General features: G+C 38.8%; 1 protein-coding gene and 1 pseudogene across 4 annotated transcripts; one reads left to right on the plus strand and one right to left on the minus strand.

Annotated features, from left to right (window-relative positions):
• The first annotated feature begins 1,982 nt into the window (after nucleotides 1-1,982).
• LOC143851441 (putative membrane protein At3g27390) lies at nucleotides 1,983-12,660 on the plus strand. Of its 2 annotated transcripts, XM_077360878.1 has the most exons (10): nucleotides 1,983-2,199; nucleotides 2,721-2,829; nucleotides 5,611-5,803; nucleotides 5,923-6,059; nucleotides 6,687-6,975; nucleotides 7,506-7,612; nucleotides 7,913-8,084; nucleotides 8,175-8,370; nucleotides 8,452-8,692; nucleotides 12,168-12,660. In XM_077360878.1, exons 1-10 carry the CDS (start codon nucleotides 2,103-2,105, stop codon nucleotides 12,409-12,411), a joined length of 1,785 nt encoding a protein of 594 aa, XP_077216993.1. In that variant the 5' UTR covers nucleotides 1,983-2,102; the 3' UTR covers nucleotides 12,412-12,660. The 2 variants fall into 2 exon arrangements, with proteins under 2 accessions (XP_077216993.1, XP_077216994.1); XM_077360879.1 differs by lacking the exons at nucleotides 1,983-2,199; nucleotides 2,721-2,829 and adding an exon at nucleotides 3,619-3,793.
• A 945-nt stretch (nucleotides 12,661-13,605) lies between these two features.
• LOC143851046 (sufE-like protein 1, chloroplastic/mitochondrial pseudogene) lies at nucleotides 13,606-18,593 on the minus strand (annotated as a pseudogene). Of its 2 annotated transcripts, none has more exons than XR_013236192.1 (2): nucleotides 17,249-18,593; nucleotides 13,606-14,190 (listed from the first exon to the last, which is right to left on the minus strand). The product of XR_013236192.1 is annotated as a sufE-like protein 1, chloroplastic/mitochondrial pseudogene, transcript variant X2 (transcript). The 2 variants fall into 2 exon arrangements; XR_013236191.1 differs by having other exon boundaries at nucleotides 13,606-14,468.
• Between the last annotated feature and the right edge of the window lie 1,010 nt (nucleotides 18,594-19,603).

The raw sequence follows: 19,603 nt of genomic DNA on the forward strand, positions 1-19,603 counted from the left end.
ATCCGAGCCAAATTACAATGCAAAAAGGGCTGCAAATGTGAGAAATCCAAATCAAAATCTTCTCGGCATCCAAACGAGTGTGTACCATCGAGGATGGAGAAAATCCCTGGGTTAAGATCATGTAGTTCCCATGTTGTTTTGGCATTATTGTAAAGGAAGATTGTTGGATGAAAGTAACCATCCCACATTGGAAAAGTAAAGCGATGTGGAATAGGGAAAGTAAGGTGATGGGGAAGAGCTTCGTCTAATGGATGGGTTCCACTTTTGTCATTGAAAAAGAGTATATGTGGGTGTTACCAGAAGATGGATACCGACTGTTTGGCTGCCACATGCCTGGCATCCTCAAGGATTTTCAAAGCAAAAAAATGCACTTTTTGTAACTTTATGGTGTTTGGTTGCTAGTTTAGCATCGAAATCCTTGGAGACTACAGACAACTTTCGGAGGTAATAATTGCATGTCTAGTGATGTGGCATCAATGTTCCCTCCTTATACTTTTCAAGCCAAATTTCTCAAAAAGGGAGAATTTTGCTTTTTCTCTTTCTCTATGTTTCTTCTATGCTGGTATTGACACCCTCTCACACTACTCTATGAGGTTGGCAACCAAACACTACTTATCCCTATTATATACTTATGCCACTAATCTACAAGGTAACTACATATATCCAAACAGAGCCTGGAGTCGGTTTAGACTGAATGCCGGTAAAATTACACCAATAGAAACCTCATTTCTTATAATGTCCAATTACTGTTTGGATTTTCCTTTTAACAAGAATGGAAAAAAATTAAAATAAAAAATTTAATTCAAATGAAATTCCTGGGGCAACATTATAAGAGTTTTTATATGGAGCCCGACCGTAAAAGTACCGTCAAATCGGTACCCCCCTTGATATGTGATCCAACATCAGCCTACTTTTTAAGAGGCTGCTGTTGGATCAAATATCAAGGGTGGTACTTTTGAAGCACCACCTTCATGGGACTTGACGGTCGGGCATCATATAATTTATCACATTTCCACCTTTTTTTATGACATGAGGTATCCCCAACCCAATAAAAATTTAATTTTACTTTTTGTTGCAACAGGTCGGTTTCGGTTCGGTTTGACCCCAAATCGAACCGAACTGAAATTTCAACAAAACCGAATTTTCGGTTCAGTTCCGGCTTCAGTTCAGTTGGGCCAATTTTGCCACCCCTATCAACAGCGCAATTTATCAAAGCTTAAAATAAAGATAGGGTGCAAGTAAGTATCAAAGCAAGGGTGAGCAAAAAACAAATGAGCGCTTAAAAGATATGGCATTTTATTTTATTGTGGAAATCACAAAGAATCCTGCCTTTTCCGGCTCATACACTACAAGTAAGAGTGAAGTAGAGGTGTAAACGAGCCGAGCCGAGCTTGGCCAGGCTCGGCTCAGCTCGTTAAGCTCAAAAGCTCGGCTCGGCTCGGTCAGGCTCGCGAGCCTTACCGAGCTCGGGTTATATTAAGTTCACACCCCTCATCTTCCCTGGACAGCCCTATCTAGTGTAATTTGACTACTTTTTTTACACTATGGGGGGTGGTCCAAGTAACAAATGGGGTTCCAAAAATGGAAGTGACATATTTTGCCTCCCCCTTTCACTCCCTGGACAACCCTTTTAGTGTGTATATATATATATATATATATATATATATATATATTTAAATATATTAAATTCTTAACGAGCCTTAACGAGCCGAGCCTAGCCTAAATCGGGCTCGGCTGGTTAAGCTTAACGAGCCTGGCGAGCCGGCTCGGCTCATTAAGGATTCAAGCCGAGCCAAAATTGACATTAGAGTGAAGGAGGGAGTTACCGTTAGAGTGAAGGAGGGAGTTCGACGTAATCTCAACCATCACTTACCGCAATGGTCGTCACGGAGTAGCAAGGTGTCTTATTTTCCGAGGGACACGTGACGGACACAGCTTTCTCACTTTTGCCACGCAAAACCCTACACCTTGTCTCTGCATTTCGCTCTCTCTCCCATCCTCATAGACTTTCTCAGTGCCATTCATTCATTTATTTGTGTTTCCCGTCTCAGAACCCCCCATTTAACTTGTCATTTCTGTGTTTGCTTATCTATCTATATATAATGATGGAGATTCCTATTGGGTTTGGTGCTAAGCTATGGAGCTTCATCTCATTTCTTCCTTTCTTTTTCCTCCTCTTAATTCTCGGCGTTATTAAAGGTAACATGCCCTCCTCTTTCTCTCACTTCCCTTCTTTTTGTCATTATAGAATTTTTTTTTTTTACAGTAATTTACATCAACCAACAGAGATGAATGGCAAGTACCAAAAATGGGGATGGCAATGCCATTTCCTATTTTCTTTCCTAGATAAAGAGGGCCCTGTTCGTTTTGGATTTTGAGAAGCGATTGAGAGTCCAAAACTGATTCTTGGACTCAGAATTAAACGTTTAATTCTGAGTCTAAGAATCAGTTTGGGACTCACAGTCGCTTCTCTAAATAAAAAAGGGGCAGGGCCTTAGTCGGAGATTTTTATAATGATTGGGGGTTTTTAAGTCATTTAAGTATCAAGTATTAAGTGAGAGAGATATGGCATCCACAGGGATTGAGAGTTGGGAGATGGGGCTAGATTACAAGTTTAAAAGGGAGTCTGGATTTTGAGTCCAAAACTGATCAATAAGTACACACGTAAGTATGTGTGTATATGTATTTATATATGTTACTGATGTCTATTTCTTTTGCAGCTGCCATAATCGGTCCAGTTGCAGTTGCCATCATTGTAATTGGAAATTCTGCTGTAATTCTCGGCCTATGGCCCGCACATTTTACCTGGACTTACTACTGCGTTGCTAAGTATGCTTCTTACCTCTTTATGCCCTCTTGATCAACTTAGTTTTATCAACATATATATTGCTTAAAGGAATATGATCCATGTTATGATGTCAAAGGTGTAAACTGCTAGAGTTCTACGCGGCTGAAATCCCATCAAACTCACAAGCTTATACAAGAAAATATGAGCCTATCTCTGTCTTCGCTATGATAGCAATCATGGACAAATCTACGAATTTAGCAGTGACCTCCTTTTGTGTCTTCTATTCTCTCTTCTCTTGATTGTTGGAAATGGAATCCCTCTGTTTTTTATGCCCTTCTTTTTTTCCTTTTTTTTTAAAAAAAAGATGACTATATATTACTAATGATGAAAACTACAAGCCGGGACAAGTTGTCACCATCAAGTATTACATCAAAAGCATAGAACAACAAAAAGAATATATCCAAAACTACCCATTAACATCCTCCAAATGAAATGAAAGTCGGGTATAATTATAGCAGTCGATTCCAAGAATGCCCCCTCTTTTGGCAATTGATCAGCTAGGTTATTTGCCGACCTCCTTCGATGGGAAATTTGGGGGCAAATCAATCGAATCCGGTCCCTAACTTCTGCAATAATTCTGTGAAGTTCCCATGGTCCCGGAGATACATTCTTTGCCCATGCAACCACATTCGTAGAATCGCCCTCAATTATTAATGGACCCAAATTGTTTCCTGAATACCACCGAAGGCCGAAGCAAAGAGCCCTCGCTTCCGCTTCATTTGCATCGCATATACCAGCCGGACCTGAGAAATTCATCCTAATCTGCCCTCTAGAATCTCTAATCACCCCTCCAATGCCAGCTCTCCCAGGATTCCCAAAGGAACTTCCATCAAAGTTCATCTTCATCCATCCCACAGGCGGTGTTATCCATTTTGGTGTGACTTTTGGCTTTATCTTTCTTTCCCAAATTACAGCGCTCCAGTTGCGTAAAATTTCACTAGTTCCGTAAGTCAGACCCTTTTTGTTTCTCACCCATGCAATTAATTCGATTTTTATTGATAAAGTTTTTTATGCCCTTCTGGCTGTTCAGTTTACGGTTAGATCAGCACAGTTCTCCTTTGCGTCCTTTGAGAACAAAGCTTCCTCCTTTTCCACAATTTTCAACTTGGATGTTTAAGTGAGCACCATCTCATGACCAATGAGTAGACCTTCTAACCTATCAACAAATGCCTGCATTGCCCAATCAGCAATGGATGCCAAATATGCTTTCTACTTCGGTCTAAATTTGTTGATCAAAAGTTTCCTTAGATTGGATTCTTTGATTTTATTTTCAGTATCCAAGTTGGGCAGCTCCTAACAAAAATTTTCATGTGAAGGAAGTACTCCAAAATAGAGTTTTTTCCCCTATTTAAAAATCCCAATCTCCTTCTCTAGGTGTTAGAGACTATAGGTGCTATTTTTCGAGAATAACACTCCAAATGCATCTCATGCTTCTTTGAGAGTTTTTGCATCTTGGATATGGATCAACATGTTGGCATCATCAAGAGAATAATTCAATGCATGTAGTGTTTTCCTGGCCTAGGCATTCCACGTGGTCTTTTGATTTCGCTCTTTTTGGGCAACCATGTTTGATCCACATGTTACCTCCCACAGTTCTTATCTACGTAGATACGACTCCATACAAGTCTTCCAAAACTCATAGTTGGAGTGGTTCAGTTTTCTAGAGATTGAGAAACTTCCATCAGCGACCATCTTATTCAAAACTAATCATCTTCAGCAGTGCAGGTTTATGATTTACTAATAGCATCAAATTCATGAACACGATCCGACTAGTATGGGTTCTCCAAGAGAAATGACCTCACTCTGGTACCACTTCTCGTGAGTTCTACGCAGCAAAAACCGATCAAACAAGTTCTGAATGTACGAGAAAATAGGAGTGCGAGAACTTGATTGTATTGTCTCTCAAGAAAAATACGATTGTAAACACTCTTATTGTGTACTCTTGGATCTTTGCTGAAAAGTACGAGTGCAAACACTCTTAATATAATCTCAACAAGCAAGCCAAAGCAATAAGAAGATGAAGATGAAACGAGGAGAAGAAACAAAAAAGGGCTACTTACATTTCCTCCACTTGCATGAAACAAAAACAATAATCGAACACACTAAAAGTTAAAATAGAGAAACCTAGAATTGACTATTCTCCTCTTTTGCTTTTCATTTTTGTAAAGAAACTAGAATGTAATTTTTTTTTAATAATTTGTAACTACAATACCCTTCGACCACCTTCCCTATATATAGATATCAAAAGAAACATGTTTCTAATACAACTAACTTCTAAACAGTAATAGGAAGCTTTTGAGTAAAACTTCAAAAGCCAATAAAATGTAACAAGATATAAATGTTCCCTAAGATATATATATATATATATATATATATATATATATATATATATATATATATATATATATATATATATATATATATATATATATATCTCTTGAAAGAGACTTCCTATGGAAACCCCTTTGGTCTTTTACGACACCATTATTGATGTTATGATGTGGGGCCCTCATGCATGGTTGTGGGTCTGCCACTACGATTGCCGGCCTGACCCCTCTGCCTCTGTGCAAGTGTTAGTGATGACAAAAACTATGCAACATATTCGACAAAAGTGTGGCATAATAATAATGAGATGGACACCCCGCATTCAATTATTAGTATGAGTTTAAGCTATAGCTGCTATCTTTCATGTTCTTGTTTACGATTTCTCATTTGATTTTTCATTTAGTCCTTTTATTTATTCTGCACATTTCTCATGGCAGAACCAAGAAGCTTGGACCAGTTTTGAAGACTCTTGTTTTGCTATTCTTGCCAGTGCCCTTGATTCTGTGGCCAATCCTTGGCATTGTTGGAAGCATTCTACTCGCAATCGGATATGGATTTTTCGCTCCCCTCATTGCAACTTTTGAGGCTGTGGGAGAGCAAGTAGTAGACAAGCTTTTCCACTGTTTCATTGTAAGTCCTCTTTGAATCTCCATGTGAATTGCCTGAACGTTTACACCTAAATGGTATGTTGACAATCTGAGATCTTTAGTTTTTAAGTGAATGATCTATAATTTTTGTTCTCAAATCAGGATGGCTGCTGGAGTACACTTGAGGGGAGTTGTACAATCGTACGGGATGTTACGGATTTTTGCTTCCATTCCTACTTCTCATACATGGATGAACTGTGTGAAAAAGTAGCCGAGGATGAGAAACCTGCAGATATCAAGTAATAAATGCCTCTCGATCTTTCTTGTGGTATTTGATTTGAAAAAAAAAAAAAATGCTTTGCAGTTACAAAAAACTCAGAATAATTGAAAACTATTGAAAAAAACCCAAATTTTTTATGCCCCAAAACCCAAATTTTAGGTGACCCACTTTATATTTAAAAAATTGAGAATAATTCAAAAGCTTCACTTTTTTTGTATTAAATCCGATTTTTTCGAATCACAAAAAAATTTCCAAATTAATAATAATGTCACAAATAATTCGTCGATTTCATATATATTATTTGTAAATCTCGTGAAAAACAAAATTATTGAAGAAGACATTATAGCTAACAGCACCGAACTCATGTCCAAATCAAACAAACATGTGCACTTAACTTCTATGCTTTTGTTAACTTAGAAAAATAAACAGGTGAACATAGTTTCAAATTTTGGATCAAAGAATTATTTGACAAGGCAAATGTTTTGCAAAATTTCAGAAAAAAAAGTAGAAAATGCATCTTATCTTATGTTATACCATTGACAACAATCACTAATTCATTGTATCGAGCTTCAATGCATCACTTGTTTATGTGGGAAGTATCAATCCACAGCAGAGAATTGATGTGGTGTTATGTTGCTCATGGAAGGATAAAGATGCTACCAAGTTGTCTGCTGGCCAGCTTACTTGCAGTGCCCATAGATGTGCTGATAATAACGATCTTGGCATTGTGGAAAAGTCCTTACATGCTCTTTAAAGGATGGCAGCGTCTGTTTGAGGACTTGATTGGAAGAGAAGGGCCTTTCTTGGAGACAGTTTGCGTACCCTTTGCTGGACTTGCCATCATTTTATGGCCAATTGCTGTGGTGGGAGCCGTGGTCGCTGCTTTCATCTGCAGCTTCTTTCTTGGACTCTATGCTGGAGTCATCGTCCATCAGGTTTATGGCATTTCTTGTTTCAGAACGAAGACTCTAAATCATATTATTAAGTTTGAATGTAGGTTCTGATGAAAAATCCAGATATTCACACTAACAGTATGGGATACTAGTGGTATATGCGTAACAATTTCCTGTTATATTAGAATCATTATTTTCTTTAGCAATTTTCTCTCCTTTATTGGTCATAAAAAAAATAAAAAGCAAATGTATAAGGAATCATGCTGCAAATACGCTAAATATTAGAAGTTTGTAAATTTAGCAACTACAAAGACTAAAAGATATTTAGTTTAATGAAATTAAAACGAATAGCATGAGGCTGGTCATTCTTATAGAAGTCATAAAACTAAATACAAATATCTAGCTACAAATAGAGTGTGTCCTGATTACTTGGAACATAAAACTGCATCCCTGGTTACCGTATGCATTTATCCATGTCCGTGTATGAGTCTCATGGATTAGCAGCATGTGTTGTGCCATTCAAGCAAATTGAAGTAGCCAATATTTTTACTGAACTTTGTATTTTTATGCAGGAAAATTCTCTTCAGATGGGATTTGCGTACATAATATCAATAATTTCGATGTTCGATGAATACACAAATGATTTACTTTATTTGAGGGAGGGATCTTGCCTTCCCAGGTAACATCATCTTCTGGGATTTTATCTTTGTGCTGTTGTGATACATGTTAGCAGTTGTCTTAATTTCTACCACAAGTATCACTTCAGCTAGATCTTGTGAGTTTTTAAGCTGCCTAGTACATTTGAATTAAAAGTATGTGCCTGCTGGGACTCATCCAGATGCTTTGCAAGCTTCTTTAAGATTATTCGAAATTTGTGGGAGATAAGTTTGTCTCATTGCATAAGGAAGTATCTTGCTTTTGTTTTTCTGTCTTTACACTTGGAATATTGATGCTAAGTCACAATGCATACGACAGCCAGGCCCAAATACCATAAAAAAGGATCCCCTCCTGGACTCCTTGAAAGGAAGCAGTCCATCAACAATAGCAAATATGAGCAGAAGAATGGCAAAGGAGGCCCTTACGGAACAAAGTTGGTCACAGAACGGTCAAAAACACTGAAGAAGGCTATCCAACAGTTAAAACCTATTCAAGTAAGAGCATGAAATTTGGGATTTATTTGTTTCTTTTTCTGCATTTGATTCTTGAAAATGTAAGAAAATCGTTGAATGTCTAACTATCAGATATGGGACTGGCTTTTTCAATCTTGTGAGCTGCATGGTAGGATACTATTCCGAGATGGTCTGATAAGCGTTGCAGACATAGGGGAATGCATTCTAAAGGGAAGATGCAAGAAATTGAGCATCAAGCTACCTGCTTATTGTATTTTGCAGTGTCTGCTTAGATCAGCTAGGTCCAACTCACCTGGATTGCTTATCAGTATGTCTCTCTTTTAAACTATGTGGTTTTTCCCTCTCCCGAGTTAGTATTGGTTCTTAATCAGACACATGAATTTTTCAGCCGAAGAGATAGAACTGACAATGTTTAACTGGCCAAATGATAAAGTGTTAGAGTGGTTTCTTGGGCCATTACTGATTATGAAGGAGCAAATCAGAGGGCTTCAGTTAGATGAGAATGAGGAAGCCTGCGTGAGCAAGTTGATCATGGGATACAACAATGAGAATCCAGAGGACTGGAATGATAGCGGATTTCCAGCAGATGACAATGTGAGGAGAGCTCAACTGCAAGCCATATTTAGGAGGTATGTGAAGCAATAGCTTCTAGTGAGAGGTCTTCAACTTGCCACTACCTGTAAGCAAAAATGTTAACGTAATTGTTATTTCTTTTATTCAATTTCTACTGTGGTTGAACTCCAACTGACAAAAGTTTCTCTTTCTAAAGTCTACTCTTATGATAGATCCTTGAAATATTACGTTTTTTGAAATATATACAACATGGGAATTCTAGCTCCAACTCCAAGACGGTTTCCCTTCAATGTTTGTAAATCTACGTCTGCATATCTTTGGTTTTTTTTTCTGTCAATAATAAACCACAACCCCTCATGATATCATCATCTATGTATCTCCATGTGTGTGTAGCTTGTCTGTTTGAACATTGAAAAAACTATATCGTTTGTATGAGCCAGTCAGTGATTCCATACAGAGGACAGAGTATGCAGACACAGAAAAAACAAAATTCCAGAATCTCTGTGAGGACATGACACTGGCAGAAACAAAAACGTATGTCACCATAAATGTGTTCCTCTAGCTAGGAGCTTTACGGAGCACTGATCCTTCACTAACAGATTGCGATATAAAAATATGAAGCAGGAAAACTCTGAAGTAAATTTTTTTTAAAAAAGGGGTGGGGTCTGGGAGGGCTAGATGTATGCAGCCTTACCCCTGCTTTGCAGAGAGGCTGTTTCTGTCACTCGAACCCGTGACCACAAGGTCACAATGGAGCAACCTTACCGTTGCGCCAAAACTCTGAAGTAAATTTAGAGAGAGAATAATTTTTCCAAGGACATCATGCACAGAAATGAACCAAAGGAAGAAATGAGAGAAACAGAAACCAAAAGAAGAAATAGAAGCAAAACCAGCGTGAGTAATGGAAATGAACAAGTCATCATCCAACACAATGTGAGAGGAACCACAATAAGGAACATGAGAAGGTATCCTACTTGAGTAATGAGAAGATGAAGATGATGTGTAGCACTCGAGTAAAAAAGCCATGAAGCTTCAGATGATGACGAAAGGGCAAGATCTCCCATCTAATGTGCTAGAGCTGTCGGAGGAAATTGCCGGTACTAGGAGTCACAACAATAGTAGTGGGTGATTATGGTGACTAAATATCTGATATCCCATGGTAGTCAGTGCACTAGAAGGGAATGAAGTAGTGGAGAGGACATGGATACTGATGGAGCTAATACAGATAGCCAACATGTAGAGTAGGAAGAACACGACACTGAGTTGGGCTCTGAGAAGGTAAAGGGTGAGTGGTTACCAGAATCCTGTTAATAACTAATAAATAATGTTCTCTCCATCCATATCAACAGTGACAATGAAGTTGCCAACAAACACAATTATAGGGATCAAATTCAACAAGAAAAGGGGCCTAGAGCAAATGGTGATCAACCATGTGATGTAGTTGGGGCCACGGGGAGCACCCTCTTGATTTTGAAGAAATATCGAGAGGAGACCGAGTGGAGCAAGGCAAGTTGACAAATTGTTTGACTTCAGTCAAATAGTCCACCACGCCTATTTTGTCATTCAATGAGGAGTCCATTCCAATTGGGCCCACAATAGGTTGGCTCATTTTTATTTTCATCAACTTTTATTCATTTAATTGTGGAGTTATTAAAGGATAGGCCATTTAGTTCTCTTAGGATAGGTCTTATTTGTTAAGTAGAATTTTTGCTAGAGTTTTGTTGTAAGAATTTTTGTCTTTACATCATTTTGGTATCAAAACTCAGGTTAGGATATCGACTCAAGGTAGCAGGATTTCTATGGAAAAGAAGAATTGTTCAAAGCCACGATGAAGAGAGGAAAAAAAACAGAGAACCTAGATCAAGAAAGGAGAAAGATAGGAGGGGTCAGCTTATGAATCCAACTGTGGGGGTGAGAGAGGAGAGAAGGAAAACTCAGGGAAGGAGGGAAAGGAGGGAAAAGGGATGAAGGGATGAGAGAAAGAGGATGTGAGAAGGGAAAGGATAGGGAGATAGGTCATGGAACTGAGAGGGAGAAGAGGATCCAAGGTAAGTAGAGCAATAACATAAAAGCCTAGGGGTCCGATTGATGTGTGCAACCTAGACGTCATTGGTCGAGCGGCCCCAAAAATTAATCTATTGTCAGAATCAAGAAAAAAGATAGGAAAACATGGAATCATGAGGGATAAGATGAATCTATCGAGCCAATAGTTCTATTGCCTAAGTTATGCTTCTCATCTCATGCAAATTGCATTAGGAAATGATCTTAGTTCAAAATGGGATGATTTATGTTGGATTCGCCACTGACTAAGCTGGAATCATCACTCATCATTAGCTTGGCATGGTTGTCTCATGTATTCAGGTCATGCTTGGTTGAGTCACACAGTTGGAGCAGTCCCGCCATGAATGCCAGTTGCAAAACTTCGTCATGCCATAAACCTTCTCAGAAGCTATAAAAAATTCTGTTAGGATCCCACCAAGAATGCCAATCACAAAACTTTGCCGTGACATACATCCTCTCAACCCCTATCCACACTAGCATAGGGTTCGTATCCCTCGTAACCTTAATAGGAAAGTTGATCGCTTAGCCAAAGCGGAAGCTTAAGACAGTTGGATACAGGATACACTTGCTGAAGTTTTTCAGCTCATTGTTTTACTTGTTTATTGATAGGACAGATTGTGGCACTATCCGAGGTACTTCGATCAGAGATCAGGTCTTTTCAATTCATACGGATACAGATATCCTACCTTTCGTCTCTGATTCGGCTACGCACCTCTACTTCTACTTCTAGAGTTATTGAAAGCCTTAGCTCGAAAGTCTTCCCTATTCCATTCCCGTATCCCCGCTCGCTGCTGGGGCCCCAAGCCCTTTTGAAAGTGAGTCCTCAAAATTGGAGAGGCATGACCATAACCTTATGTTGAAAATCTGATACCATTTTTTTTTAATGAAATTATAACTAAAGTTGATGCCTAGCACAAAGGTGTATTCAAGAAGTTTGAAAAATGGGAGACTTGATGTAGAAGTGCATTTGACAGTAAAAAAGAACGGAAAAACACCTAAAACAAGGATGCTCTTGATTTACCACACAAGAGCTGTGTAGAATTGTAAACCAGTAGCTACCACTGCAGTAATGAAAAAGAAACTAAGAGCGTGATGATATTGTCCGAGACGTACAGTATTTTGGGGAGGTTTATAATAGTTAGAATATACCATGTGTGAAATGTACATTGGTGGGTATTTGACAACCACCCACATGAATGCCCCATTCTTTGCTCTCTGGAAATTTGGATTCTGTTGTCTGATTTTGTTTGGGAGATGATATTTTCACTCCCCCCGCATTAGGCATGCACCCTCCCTTATGACGTGATTTGACGTCAAAAAGTGTTAAAGTTGCCCACTGTTCACGTCAAATCACGTTATAAGGGGGGCGCATGCCTAACGCAGGGGGAGTGAAAATATCATCGCCCTTTTGTTTAAGAAATATTATGTTACTGTTGGTTCATAGTTGACATGCACAAGTTCTGTATGCAGGTTGCAGGGGATTGTCACTTCCATGTCGCTAATACCGACATTCAGGCGCCGGTTCAGGAACTTGGTGAAGGTGTTATATGTGGAAGCAATAGCAACTGGTGCCTTGAGTTCAGATCAAGAGAGCAACAAATCCAAAGGCGATACTAGTAGATCAAACAACCATGGTGATAAACAAGATGAAGAAGTGGCTGAAAATAAGGTTGGCACAAGACCCTTTGACAATGGCGACATCGACATTGTATGAAGGTTTCGCTTTACTCTTCTGTTGCACTGAATCTGAATAGAAATCGAAATATTATATCCATTCCGATTCCTGGGCAATACAAACACACCCTATATGTTTACAGCTCGTTTACTTCTCAGAAGTCTATAGGCCACGCCAACCAGTTCTGAGTTGTCTAGGTTGTTGTTGAGCTTATGTCCCCTCTAATATTTTGTTACATGATGAGATAAATACACCTAATGCTTTAATGCACTCTCGTTTCTGACCGCAGTTTTTGCTTCTGAAAGGTATGTTTATGGCTGGGTGTTTCGACGCGATTGCCCTTTTGATGGAAGAATAATGCTTAGAGTAAAACCATTCAAAAATAAATAAAAATAATGCTCGAGTAAAAACTATATAATTTGTTTAGGCCATGTTTGATAATGCAAAAAAAATAAAAAAAAATAAGAACTATATATACGTATACTCTCTCATGGCATAAGTCATCGCTTTAAGGAAAGAGTCATCTTACACAGAAGCTGGCTCCAAAGCCACTTGGATGGAGAAACTGACAACAAACTTCAAATTTAAAAGGATGGTAAAGAGAAGGCGCCTGGAAGAGAGCTCTCAGCATCGAGCCAACAAGAAATGCTGATGTTAAATCCATCGAGTTTCTCAGCCCCGGATTGATTTCAATCCTCCCAAAAAAAAAAAAAAAAAAACCAATATGGGGTGCTCTTCTACTCTCTCTACTTCTTCGTCATGTGCATTACAAATTGAAGAAATAACAAGAAGGACCAATCCCTTATTTATAATAACTGGAAGGAAAATCATAGCGTTCCCACCCAAAATCATAGCGCTCACTCAAATAAGCCCACTAACTTTATTAGGCTACTTTGTTATCTACAGCTTGGAAGATGCATTTAATATGACATTGAAGGGAGAGAAGAACTTGAGATAACTTTTTAGGAGGTTTCGATCTGAAGGCAGAGAGATGAATCCCCAATAAATGCTGCTCGATGCAGTTTAATACCTCCCATGCCACGTTGATCACAAAATTATAAAAAAAAAATATATATATATATATATATATATATATATATATATATATATATATATATATAATCAATTTAATTCCTCATCTGGTTCTTTAGCATAGCTCTAGCTCTATGCAGAATCCTTCTCTTACAAAGGTTTTTTTTTTTTTTTTGAAAATTAAAAAGTTACACCTCGAGATAGAAACAGCTCCAAAATAAATAAAGAGCAAATGAGAAAAGACATCTGAATGGAGTAGAAAGGGAAAACCCTACAAAATTAGGGATTTTTACACATAGTTCGAATGAGTGTTCAATCACCAAAAATAAAAATAAAAATAAAATCCACCATCAAGCTACATTTTGAACATAGACAGCATGCCAACTCTCAAAGCCAGGCTCAGTCCTCCCTCGACCAACCAACGACATTGGCACGTCAACTCTCTATTTCTGTGACACCAAGACAGAGTGTCATGCAAGGTTTAAGAATCCAAACTTCTGAACATCTGTTAGCTACACGCTGCCGCTTTCTCCATATATTCTTTCTAGAGCGTACCTGTTGCATAACTAGCACATCCAAGGCAAAGGAAGACAGAACGAACAGGAAAAAAAAACTAGCAAAAGAAGTGATGGTGCAGTTACCACTTGAGATGTGTTTTATCAAACAAGCATCCTTTAGCATATTGGCTGCTGCCTTCTAGTCAAAATGTAAAAACAACGGGAGGGTACTAACATCACTGTCGTCAGTCATTTGAATTAAAACCAAACTAGAGTGAGTTGATGAGGACTGCATTCAAAGGGAAGTGTTAGCAACTGAATACTAAACCTTTGAAGCATGTATTGAAGGTGTCGAATTCTGCACAGCAATGCTAAATGCCTACATCAACTGGCAATTACCCAATACAATATCTTACACTAGTTGAGTGTTTGCGTACGTGAGCGGCCTACAAGACTAACTATAACAACAATTTCCAATGCATGTTCAAGTGTTTATTCCTGCATTGATGTGTTGCAAATGATGCTTATAAGGCTAAGCAACACCAACCATCCACGCATCCAGCGTATCTGAAATGATTTGATTATCAAGTTGTTAAAAAAATAAGTAATATATTGTATTATTGTATGACATGACAAGCCCAATCCAACATTCAAATTGAACATATAAGTAAAGAATGTTGGTAAAACAGTTAAAAAAATATCTCTAAGTTAATCTGTCTCTCATCCATAAATACACAACTCATGTGTGCATCACAAGAAGATATCAACACTGTACTGTATTTAAATACTCAGATAATAACTAGCCAAGGGTAAAATCAAGTAAACTTGGTTGACTGACCAAGGCAAAGTTTTTTTTGGGACTCTTGGCTTCAAAAGAAATTCGATTTTGGAAAGGCTAAGTCAACTTGGGGGGTGTCAATGACTAATGCAGAGAGTTCTTCGACAATACTCCAAAGTCAAAACATCATAAAGTAAACGACGTTGATATATCTAAACCCCCCTCATATAGTCATATGTCTGGGCCAAAACTAAAAGGCTCGTCAACTTAAACATATTACCTAGGAATTATCAGCCAAGAGAAGAGGGTATATAAACAAGCTCATATTTGACAAAAGCTAGCCGAGAATACCAATTGAACAAAGAGGAGTATCATATTTAAGAATTCTGTTTTGTTTCATTTGGAATGGATGAAAGTTTCGTTCCGTTTCGAAAAACGAAACAAAAACCCAATCGAAACATCTCTCGAGGGAATTCGGTCTAATCCAATGTGTTTCGTTGTGTTTCATTCCATTTTGTCTTTCCAAATGAAACAGGGCGAAACACCCTGTTTCAGACGAAACCACGCAAAAAACTGAAAAAAATGTCCAGATACATAACTTTGCAACAGATTTATTTTATTTTCCATTTTTAACCTCATTTGTGGTTGTTTTATAATTGCTTTAAGGGCATTTGATGTCCTTTAACCCTCCCAAACAAATGGAAGGGTTAAAATCACATTACTCATTTATATACTTTTGCAAAACCCATTTCTTCATCATACCTGAAGGTTGAAGGCAAGGATATTTTGCCATTTTCTCATGCAATATCTCCTTTAATTGCATTCTACACAAGGGGGAGAGTCCGTCTTTGCCTCTATCAAAGAGGTGACTTCGAAATCTGTATCATATTTTAGGATTTCCTTTGCCTTATTATGGCTTTCTTTGTTGTATCTACCATTTTTACCTTTTAAAAAAACCTACCATTTTTTACTATATTTCTCGCCCAAAATGGCTTTGAGACTTCTCATGAGCAACGTTCATGGGTTCCGTTCCTGCTAGATCGAATGGCCCGGCATGAGCTTATAGTTTGCTAGTGTCGGATCAACTGAAAAAACATTTGCATATTTTGTAATAAGGTTATATTGGGGGGAGGTATTACCTGATAAAAGAATATCTAGCGAGCATTCCAGGTAAAGTAACAGCATGTAGGAAGGTTCCATAAGATGTAAAATTGAGAGTTGTCATGATTTTGGAGGATTAGAGAAAAATAAAAATCTAGAAAGAATATAGTCATGGCATAGATTGATAATACATATGGTATTGGAGTATTAGAGAAAATAAAAATCCAGAAAGAATATAGTCATGACATAGATTGATAATACGTATGTTATGGCAAAAGAAGCTAAAGGAGAAGATGATAAGGAGGAAGTTGCTACTATTAACCCCCTCCCAGTAACTAGATAGGGGCATAAAGGAAAATAAGAAGTCACAAACGAGGGTGGAAAGAGCAAAAAGGGATCAAGAGGGTTCAGACAATGATTTGCTCTCCAAATAACACATGGAGCCCAACCAGGCATAAAAGTACTCTGCCTAGGAAAGAAATGGTTGATGAGGCTAACGTGACAATTGGCAACCAATGTTTGATGTGGTGAATTAGGAATTGAAATGGATACCCATGGTGGTTTGCAGGTGAAAGGAAATTTTGATCGCGATTGAGGGTCACATTGTCGATTCATTCTCAATCTTGGGTGAGCCCTTGGTCAGAAACTCAGAATGCTTCTCTTAGTAGATCACCAAGACAAGCCTACCATGGATTTTTTATTTATTTTGAATGGTCTTACCATGGATTATTCAAAGAGTACTTCGCTTGGTAGATAACCATCGTACTTCAGAAGCTCACTATTTGTAGATGCGTTAGGTCATAAAATAGCCTTTCTTTTTTTTATTCTTTTATTGCCTCTCCCACTCCATCCATTCCAATGACACCAGAAATAGAGGGAATGTTGTTGAGGACTGCATTCGAAGGGGAGCAGCAGCAACTGAACAGTAAGCCAATGAACCATGTATTGAAGGTGCTAAATTCTTTGTAGCAAGCCTAAACGCCTACATTCACTGGCAATTATCCATTGTAGAATTGCCTCACGCTAGTCGAGGGTTTGCATGTGTTGCATTTAATGATCACAAGGCTAAGCAATGCCACCTATCTAAGCATCCTATGTGTCTAAAATGATTAAATTATCAGGTTGCAGGTTGTCACAAAAAATTACTAGCATATTGGCATAATGATTTAATTATCAGATTGTCACAAAAATCAGTAGTACATTGGCATGACATGACAAGTTCAACCCATCATCAAAATCAAAGAGAAAAGTAAAGGATTTTGTATGTTGGCAAGACAATTAGACAATAATTGCTTTCATTAATTATTTCTCAAACCTGTAAATAAACAACTCATTTGAGCATCACAGGAAGATATCAATCTCCATGGTTTTCTAACTATCACATCTAACACTATACAGTACTCTTTGAATAAGCTAAACATCAGCATAGATAAAAACAGAAACATCAAAAAAGAAAGGAAGAAGAAACCTCCTTCTTCTACCCATCATCTCCCATCAGCTTCCGACGGAGTCTTTGCAACAATCGAAAGAGCGTGCAAGCCACTCTGCAATTCCTCTTGCAACAGATTGTAAACAAGACGATGCCGCTTGACTAGACTCTTCCCTTCAAAATCCTTGGACACAATTCTCACATTAAAATGCGTCTCCCCACTGTTGTTCTCCCTGACACCTGCATGCCCCGCGTGGAGATGTGAAATATCTTCTACTTCCAATTCAACAGGACAAAGTTCCCTCCCCAATAGCTCCTTAATCCTCTGCCCTCTACTCCCCAAACCCTCACCAGAATTTAACATAAATTCGCTACCGACATTCGTATCCCGATTCAAATCATCAGTCCCAGACGAAATCGAATCCTGAATCCCCTCTCCAACCTTTGAATCCCCACCAGAATTCAAAATTTCACCACTGCCTTTCCCGCCCAAATTCAAGTTCTCGATCCCATGGCTCGAAATCCTGTTGGGATTTGAATCCAAATTAGACCCTTCAACCCTAGAAACCCTACCATTCACTGAACTACCAACCGCCTCGTCTTTCAACAAAAGCGCCTTTCTCTGCATCAATCTCAACATGTTGAGGAACCCATTATTCCTCGACGGAGTTAGGCTCTGCTGGAGCCCTAGCAAATGGACAAAATCGGGGGAAACGCGGGCAATCTCCGGCGCCGGATATCCGGAGAGGCCCTCGACGAGGAGGGCCGCGAGGCCCTTGGTGAGTCCGGAGTCCGAATCGGCCTCAAAGCAAACGTTGTTATCGGAATCTAGGAAAGCCCTAACCCAAACCTGAGAGACGCAGCCCTGGACCTTGTTTTCGACCGTTTTGAAGTGGGTTTGAAGAGGAGGTAGGTTACGGCCGTAGTATAAGAGTTGCTCGTATTTGGAACGAGGGTCTTGGACGGTTTGGAAGAGTTTGATGATGTTTTGGAGTTTTGGTGGGAGATGTTCTAGGGGTTGAAGAGACATTGAAAGAGATGAAGGGGGTTGGGGTTGTTTCTGAAGTGAAATTGATGAGAATAAGGAGGGTTTTGAAGGGATGAATGAGGGGAATGGGGTTTTGGTGATGGGTTTTGAGGAACGGATGGATTGTGGGATTTTGGGGGAAAATAGACGAAAAGATGAGGAAATCGACATGGGTTTTTTCTTTCTTTCTTTTATGGTGGAGGGGAAGAGGATTAGGGTTTGGTGATGGGCTGCTCTTTTTCGGAAGGATAAAAATGGAGAAGTAGAAAAGGATGTTAAACTTAAAATGTGGAGTAAAACTGGGAAGGAACAATTCTGGTTGCACCTGATGATTCTCGACGGAGCAGGGAGGGCCTCCTCGTGTTTGGTTTTTGGCAATCTGCTAGCAAAACGGGATCCCGTTTTGGAAAAAAAGACCCAACTCTTTTGAAGTGACACATACTTAAAATACAGTGGGGGCCACATTATTTGGGTGATCCAAACCATTCATTTTTAAGGCCCTCACATAGATAGGGTGTCCACAAAAAATCAGATCCATAGGAACATCCTAACCATTCGAAATGTGGAGGCAAAAAATGGACTAATTTGTGAAGGTTTAAAGACATCCATTTTACCTCCACAAATCGTAGGGTTGGGATGATCCTATGGATCTGATTTTTTGTAGACACCATATCTATGTGAGGGCCTTTAAAATGGATGGCTTGGATCATCCAAACAATGTGGGCCCCCACTGTATTTGAAGCTAGTGTGTAGAGAACTCTCTACACATATGTGTAGGAACCGTTTTCTCATATATCAATCATTTTCCCTATTTGAGACAAAGATCTTGTATGGTGTATTGGTGTGTGGCCGTATCTGTATGGTCTAATATTTTTCAGAAAGTACAGCACGGCCCACTTCATGAGATGATCCAAACCGCCCAATTGTAGATCCTTTTCATAGGATGATCCTGACCCTCTGATTAACTGCGCATTATGGAAACCTCTATGTATCATAGGGTTAGGATCATCCTATGGAAATGATTTCTCGGGTACAACCTATCTAGTCTTTACCTTGTGGCCCAATGAATGGAAGAAAAATAGCCACACACCATATAAAAACTCTGGGACAAAAATATTGGCAATTAATCAGAGAATCGCCCGAAATATGGGATTTTTGGGGCACAACATGCTTGGACTTGTTAAATCAGAAATCAACACACTATGTGAGTGTTAAAACCAACTAGTGAAGTCCACATTATTGAGTGAACTAAAACACTCAAAAGTTGGGCCCAACCTAGATAAGCTAGGTTGTGCCCCAAAAATCTTCTCCGGCCATATATATGATGATCCTAACCATATGATCTATAGAGGTTTAAGATGGACGGA

Source organism: Tasmannia lanceolata, unplaced genomic scaffold (assembly GCF_043159265.1).
Source record: "Tasmannia lanceolata isolate RefF3 unplaced genomic scaffold, GAP_Taslan_0.1 ptg000018l, whole genome shotgun sequence".
Classification (NCBI taxonomy): Eukaryota; Viridiplantae; Streptophyta; class Magnoliopsida; order Canellales; family Winteraceae; genus Tasmannia; species Tasmannia lanceolata.